Source organism: Gymnodraco acuticeps, unplaced genomic scaffold, assembly GCF_902827175.1.
Source record: "Gymnodraco acuticeps unplaced genomic scaffold, fGymAcu1.1, whole genome shotgun sequence".
NCBI classification, from domain to species: Eukaryota; Metazoa; Chordata; class Actinopteri; order Perciformes; family Bathydraconidae; genus Gymnodraco; species Gymnodraco acuticeps.
Window position 1 is genome coordinate 1,886,539 of NW_022989979.1, and position 7,952 is coordinate 1,894,490.

General features: G+C 39.0%; 1 protein-coding gene across 2 annotated transcripts; it reads left to right on the top strand.

The window, feature by feature from the left end:
* The first annotated feature begins 4,549 nt into the window (after nucleotides 1-4,549).
* On the top strand, nucleotides 4,550-7,727 carry LOC117543450. 2 transcript variants are annotated; one of them, XM_034211750.1, is made up of 5 exons: nucleotides 4,550-4,618; nucleotides 5,842-6,205; nucleotides 6,561-6,722; nucleotides 6,808-6,900; nucleotides 7,278-7,727. In XM_034211750.1, the coding sequence occupies exons 2-5, from the start codon at nucleotides 6,029-6,031 to the stop codon at nucleotides 7,596-7,598; spliced, it is 753 nt and encodes a 250-aa protein (XP_034067641.1). In that variant the 5' UTR covers nucleotides 4,550-4,618; nucleotides 5,842-6,028; the 3' UTR covers nucleotides 7,599-7,727. The 2 variants fall into 2 exon arrangements, with proteins under 2 accessions (XP_034067641.1, XP_034067642.1); XM_034211751.1 differs by lacking the exon at nucleotides 6,808-6,900.
* Nucleotides 7,728-7,952: the final 225 nt, after the last annotated feature.

Consider the following 7,952-nt stretch of genomic DNA (forward strand, 5'->3'; position numbering starts at 1 on the left):
AAGTCTGTTCAAAAAGGCAGAATTCCAGGTAAGAAAATCATATATGGCATTTGCCATTACACATATTTAATTTAAATTTCTGTTAACACTAGAACCGCCAACAGCGTCAGCACCTAGATATCATTTTCAAATCATCTAATTTGTTCCTCTTCATTATTTCCTTATCAACTAAGTAGGACGATTTAAAACTCACTTAATTGGGTTAATTTAGAAATTGCTTCAGTTTATCATCATAACAGATCAAAAAGTTCAGATTCATTTTATAATAAATCAAGGAATGATGCACTTCTACAAACAAAAACAACATAATTAAAACATTTAAACAAACTACTAAAAGTAGATGAACTACATTATTCAAAAGTTTACAGTAACTTCTGATAATAACACAGGGGAAATAAACGAGGCATATCTTTTCCTCTCTCTCTCTCCCTCTCCTGACAGCCCGTCAGTATCAGGGTTAGTAAAAATGAATCCCTTGGCGGTTCTAGTGTTCATTTACCGTTTTGTCTTCTCTTTGCAATGCTTTGTTGATTTGAAACCAAGTCTAACGTAGCTTAAACTTAACGTTAGCTTTCTAGCTAACACAACACATGCACAGTACCTTTCTCTGTGTTTTTTTTTTGTAGTGACGAATGAAGTTGGATGTTGTGGTGGTCGTGTCACTGATCTGTATGCTGCAGACCCTGCATACCGCTGTTCTCTTCTTATTACCGTCATCGACAACATAATCCTTGAATCCAAACTTCACTATTTTTGGAGTAAAGCTAGCCGCTGCCATGTTAACTGAGACTCCTGCCTTCTAGTGGGTTGCCAGGTTTGCAGTAGGGCCTGGCTCATTTTGTGGCATCTGCAGGCAGTGGCAAGTACTTCCGGCATCTGCCAAGGAGGCCACTACTCTGTGGCATCTGTGGCAAGTACTTCCGGCTTATGCCACAGATGCCACTACTCTGTGGCATCTGTTGTTCACCAGGAGTTGCCACAAGATGCCAGAGTAAGATAAGGTTTACTGTAGCTGCCACTCGCCTTCCGTGGCAAATGCAGCTATTTAAACCCGTATTTATCGTGTAAAATGTCGCTGTTGGCATGACTTTATCGAACTGATCTGTACACAGGACTGATGTGCGATCTCTATTTTTCAAAAAGATTATACATTATCATTTCTATTCAATTTTACTTGGAGCATGGTTTGCTAAAATAAACAAACGTGCTATATTTATGATGAAATATTGGCGAGTGAGGGTTGCAACGCCCTTGGCAATTGTCGCTTCTTGAGGGGAGTTTCCACTGCTTGCTACGATAAACTAGGTGTATTATGACTACAGTGGCGGTTCTAGACCAATTTGACTGGGGGGGCCACTGGGGGGCCAGTTATTTTCTGAAGGGGGCACAATAAATGCAGGACGAAAAAGAGAACAAGACAGTATGAAGTAATTGTGCATAAGAAAACAATGCAATACAGTTATTGGTATTTGTTTCAGTACACTTATTTATTTCAGATAGATCTTATAGTTATTACTGTTAGCTTCAGCTTAAGTTATAGTGCAATGTTTGCACTCACACCATATTTATATAACAATAAAGGCAATGAACAGTTACATCTCTACTTTACATAAGGGTGTCTGCACAATCTCATATTACAGCAACAAAATCCTGCGTTTTTTGGCAAACCGAGTACCAGAAAATATATATTTAAAAAAAAACAAAAAAACTTTTCATTGTTAGGGGGGCCACAGGGGGGTCAGTGCCCCCCCTGCAACCGTCCCTGTATGACTAGTAAAGACAAATAATTAACAAATACATATCTGTATTTACACAGCAACGTGTACACTGGTGTTATTAGACTTGGCTACAGACTTAGGGCAGCTGTAACTGATTGCAGTTGCCACTGCTAGTGAGATGCTAAGGTTTACTTTATAAATTAGGCAAAGGACAGTTATATTTGCCCCATGCCTTCAGCAACAGCAGGCCATTCACTTTGATTTTATCCCGTTATGAAATGTCATCATTTCGACAATAAAGAAATGCTACATAAACGTTATCTTGCACGTTTTATCGAACCATCTCCGTTTCTAACTTTCAATATATTTAAAAAAAGATCTCTCTCTCATCTGCGTGCGGGGGCGGGGCCTCACAGAGATGCTGCTGCGCTGTGCACACAGTTCTGCCGGTAATGATTATATTAGGATACATTTTGTGAGAGGAAACTTTTCCACCAATAATTCCAATAAGTATTCCAAAATGTATTCACTTCAGATTTACGAAAGTAACTGTAATCAGATTAGTTGTTTTTCAAATGTAACGCGAGCTGAATACAGTTAGGCTACTTGATTTTTGTATTCTGATTACGTAACGCCGTTACATGTATTCCGTTACACCCAACCCTGTGTACAGATCATCAGTCCTGTGAACAGATCAGTTCGATAAAGTCATGCCTAAACAGCGACTTTTACACGATAAATAGGGGTTTAAATAGCAGCATTTGCCACGGAAGGCGAGTGGCAGCTACAGTAAACCTTACTCTGGCATCTTGTGGCAACTCCCGTTGAGCAGCGGCAGATGCCTCGGTAAATTGTGGCATCTGTCAGAAGTACTTGCCACATATACCACAGAGTAGCGGCCTCTGTGGCATATGCCGGAAGTACTTGTCACTGCCTGCAGATGCCACGAAATGCGCTTGCTGTCTCTCCAGGTTTGCGCGCATGGCGCTATAATCACCCAACGTTTTTCGAAAAAACTAAACGTAATATCTCACTACAAAAATAAACGCAAATATTTAATTTTAAACAATCAAGTCCTTTCAAGTCATCTATCTCAAGCTTAAGTCAAGTCTCAAGTCACCAAGTCAAAGTCAAGTAGCCTATTTTATCAATCAAGCAAGTCTCAAGTAAAAAAATATGCGACTCAAGGATAATTTTTGGATTATCAAGGATAATCCAAAAATCAGCTCCTAACGTCTAACCCTATCGTCTATTCCTTGACCTCTGAGTGAAACGTCACAGGGTTAAGGGATAGTGGATAGGAGAATTCAAAAGGATTTAGGAGAAGAGACTGCGGTTGCATTCCAATAGTCCATTTAGCTTAGGAACCTTCCTAACGGAGTGAAATGACCCGGAAGTCCCTCAGTGGCAGCCATGATAAGTGCCATTCCAATTCTCCAAATGAAAGGAAAGGAGGTTTCAAACTTCCTTTATAACCTCCTTTAGCTTAGGAACCACTGGACCTCCCTAACCGAAAGGAGAGGAGAAAATGCTGCCCCACAATGCATTGCAGCCGCAGCATTTGCCATCACAACAGTCGGCCGTTCACGGAAACAACCGATTATGACCGAGAAATTATATCATGAAAGTTACGGTGCTTATTAAGCATTTTAAAACGTATGTGGTAAGTTGCCAAAGTGCTTTGTTTTGAACGCTCATCAGTATTATAATCAAAAAGAGAAATATGAACGTTAGTTTTTACTGAAATGATCAAATAAAGTCAACATCTCACAGTCTTTACTGAGCTGTGAGGAGTTTGTTCAACTTTTAAAATATGTTTGAATGGTGATGTACACAGTGATAGATGTTAAGGACTAACGTTTATAATAAATACATTTGTATTGATTTTAAGATATTTTCATACAATCATATGTATTGGGATCATTTGTATTAATGTGGACCGGAGGGAGAGGGTGACGAGCATAAGTTTCACTTTCCTTTTTTATTTAAATTCCAACTTTGGTCATGAAGAATATGTTTCTCTGTTGTCCACGTTCATAAAGCATAAAACAACAGCATCAGAGCACGGTGCAGAGTCTCTAGATGAGTTTACAGTAGTCCCTCGTCCTTATTAAACATCCATGTTGTAGTCCGCTGTATAGAAAACTGTAGTTTCCATAGTTTCCCCACAGCAGCAGACGCACATTCATGACGTCCGCTGCCGCATCATAAACACGTCGGATAGTGAAAGTGCATTCGGATTCTCTAAAGTACCGCGGTCTCTTCTCCTAAGTCCTTTTGAATTCTCCTATCCACTATCCCTTAACCCCGTGACGTTTCACTCAGAGGTCAAGGAATAGGATATACACTGTAAAAAAGGATTTGATCATTAAGTTATTTTAACTTTTGTCTGTAAGTTACTTCCACTTAATATATCAATTTATTGAATTTCTACTTAATTTCATAAGTTGTAATTATTTCAACTCAGCTCTGTAAGCCAGTTCAATGACCTCTACATTCTATGAAGTCAATTTGACTTAACAGTGTGAGTTGTGATGTGTAATGTTCTGGAACTTTCTATGGCCTCTTAACATGGTGATGACATATTCCTGCCCGGTGAAAATAGTCCCGGTCTCATAGTTGTTTTCATTCATTGAAGGCATTTAACAGGGACATGAGTTTTTTAATTTTGTTTACGATATACAGCAAGTATATACCGAGTTCGATTAGCCATTATCAAAAGAAGAACTTCAACCGGACAGATTGATGACTACGAAAAGCTAAGCGGCGGATGAATATGTTTTTGTAAAGCGATGTGACAGTGAGTGAACATGATTGAACATGAACATGAACATGAACAGCGTACCGGGTATACGCAGATCTTATCGGCTGATGAACCACTGATGGACAGGCAAAGTGAGGTGAGTGTTGCATGTTTAATGGTTTCAGGCAAAACGAAAAGTAGCTAAATGGAGTTAAATCAACACCTAACTGGTGTTTGAATGTTTATAAAGAGATTTTATTTCAGGGCAGAGTGTTGTGAAAATGTCAGTTTACCAAGCTAACATTACAGGATTATGATTATCTAAACTTTTATTAAATAAATACGTTTCAAGCATTCTTACTCTTATTTATGACGCTTGTGTTTTTTTAAAAAGGTTTGAATGGTAACTGCCTATGTTTGTAGCTTAATTTAGCGAGGTTTTGTTTGTTCGTTCCAGTAATTAGCCATGTCCCGGCTCTGTTTGGCTAAATATTGAAGCTAAATTAACGTGTTTCGGTGAGGTGGTGTGTGTTAGTCATGTCTTGGCTCTCTGTTCGGTCAAATATTAAAGCTACATTTGCGCGTTTCTGGGAGTTTATATGTGTGTGTTCCTGCCAGTAATTAGCCGTGTCCCGGCTCGCTGTAGGCTATGGCTAAATATTGAAGCTAAATTAGCGCGTTTCGGAGAGGTTGTGTGTGTTCCTGCCAGTAATTAGCCGTGTCCTGGCTCGCTGTAGGCTACGGCTAAACATTGAAGCTAAATTAGCGCGTTTCGGAGAGGTTGTGTGTGTTCCTGCCAGTAATTAGCCGTGTCCTGGCTCGCTGTAGGCTACGGCTAAACATTGAAGCTAAATTAGCGCGTTTCGGAGAGGTTGTGTGTGTGTTCCTGCCAGTAATTAGCCGTGTCCTGGCTCGCTGTAGGCTACGGCTAAACATTGAAGCTAAATTAGCGCGTTTCGGAGAGGTTGTGTGTGTGTTCCTGCCAGTAATTAGCCGTGTCCCGGCTCTCTGTTAAGCTAACAATTGTAGCTTGTTAGCCCCTGCTATGTTCTAGTAGCTGGGCCAAGGCTTTGAAATGGAAGTCATTTGTGGATAAGTATAGGGGACTTGAAGATTGTTTTTTGTTAAAGCCGAGCAAGTGTTAAAGTGATTCTATCCTTACAACGTGTTTCTGGTTCAGCTCACGCTAAACCTGCCCAGATATGGAGGGGGTGCCTCGCGCCGTTGAACGAGTAAAATGCTAATTGTGTTCAGAAATAGCATTTATATTGTGTACGAATGCTATGTTCCACTCTTGAAATGGAGACACATTTGTATTTCTGCTTTTTAGAAAATATTTTATAGAAAATGTACCTAAATGTGTGTTCTCTATTATTACAGGTACAGATTTTCGAAGATTTCCGTTTTGCTGCAACTGGATGAAGTGGACTTGTAAGTTGTGCAGGTTTTCCAGTTACAATGAGAAGGCAATTGTTAAAACTTGGATACATACAGTCGTCTTAAAAAGTCGAAGAAGGGTGAGGTCAACTATTGTCCAGATCTCCCTGAAGGATTGAGCAGTGATGACATGGAAGAGAAGCGTCAACAAATGGAGATGGAAATGCCCAAAAAAGACCCTGATCACCAATTCATTGAGGCATTGATGACTGATACCTTTTCTCAGCTTCGGAGAGAGATCGTTGGAGATCAGCCACTGATCACAGAACTAAAGTCCAGATGGCCAGCTCTGTTCAGTGAGAGACAGGTAATCAGTCATACAATTGTAAATTCAAACTATAAAGCATCTTATTTCATATATTTTATCGGTCTTATTCAATCATGTGAAATTTGAAAACTTTAAATCAAGCATGTAGAGAGACAAAATTATCACGTTTATCAATATTATTGCAGATTCGAGTCAATTGTTAAAAAGCTATTCAAAAACACATCCTTTTGCATGTTAAAGACGGGTATATCATTTTGAATCAAGTTCTACGTTGCACTTAACATTTAAAACACGACTATACTTAAGATTGGGTTCTCTTGTCACCAGCATATGCCATGTTTTTATTGCAAGAAAATGCACTGGTAGAATATTTTCTATATGTCTGTCTCCTCAGATTCAGGCAGAGTTCAAGAGAATTGTCACTATGGACCTGCTGTCATCGTTTCTGGATGGACTTGATGGCCTGGCCCCAACATTGCTGGAGGTCTACAAAGGTGCATCCAGGACGGGAAAGAAACCGGCACTAAAAGGCATTTTGGACTGCCTTGAGAAAGATGTAAGTGGAGATGCTGATGACCATAATTTAGCCACCATTTGTTTGCTACAAATGTTTATATCCCACTGCATTTGTTGTCCTGCAGAACACAAATGAGAGGAGGAGGACTGCTGCTCTCTTGGGACTATCACACTACTTGTCTGGCGAAAATCAGGCAAATGTCATCAGGATGTGTGATGTAAGATCATAATTGTCTTTAATTACTTTATGTAATTGTACATTTTAACATAAATCACCCTGTGCCCAAAGTTTCCTTCAAAAGTAATGTTTACAATTACCTTAATTTAACTAAAATAATTGCAATAAAGAATGATACATTGAATATAAACAAAAACAGCAAGAAAATAAATGTTTAACTATTAAATAATATAAATAAATATATAACTCAAACTGTGAAAAGGGAGGCAATTGAAATGATGTTCCATCACATTGCACTTTAACACTGTGAACTGTAGATTTGAGCTTCTATGTTTATAGCAGAGGCCTCTTAATTAGCTTTGTAGATAAAAAGTACTTGTAATACACTGAGCTCACTTTTATTTCTCCTTTTTTAAGGCTCATGGAGACACTCTTGAGGAAGCCATGAAGGGGATGCAAGTTGGTCTACTGATAGGCTACGAAGGTGAACGGGATGCCTTTCCTCAGCAGATATTCAACGTGGCAGTTGTGGTCGAGGAGACCATCGTGTTCCACAACCTGAAGGATGTGGCTTGCGGCTTTGTGATGCTTCTTGGACTGATTTATTGCTTGAATCTTCAGTATCCTCTGGAAATGAAGTTTTCCTTTGAGTTCCTCCAGAGGGTTGTCCTGAAGATACAGCCAGACCAAGCCTCTGCCAAAATACAAGGCCTAAAAAACAAACTAGCTAGGAGGTAGATCGTCAAACAGTGTACAGTTCAATTTGGTGTTCTTCATTTGTATGCTATTTTTGCCTCTACAGTGACATGTTTTTAAAAAATAAAAATGTTTTAGGTTAGTGAGAATTCCATTAATGTTTGAAATGTCACGAAGAAACTTGGATTTTAAGAGGACATTGTTGAAAGAGTCCTCTCCTGACCTGCTGATGTATAGGCAAGGCAAGGCAAGGCAAGGCAAGTTTATTTATATAGCACTTTTCAACACAAGGCAATTCAAAGTGCTTTACAAAAAATGAAAGAGATTAAGAAAATGGCATTTAAAATCAGTCATTAAAAAGAAAAGCTAATAAAATAAACATTAAAAGAAAAAATA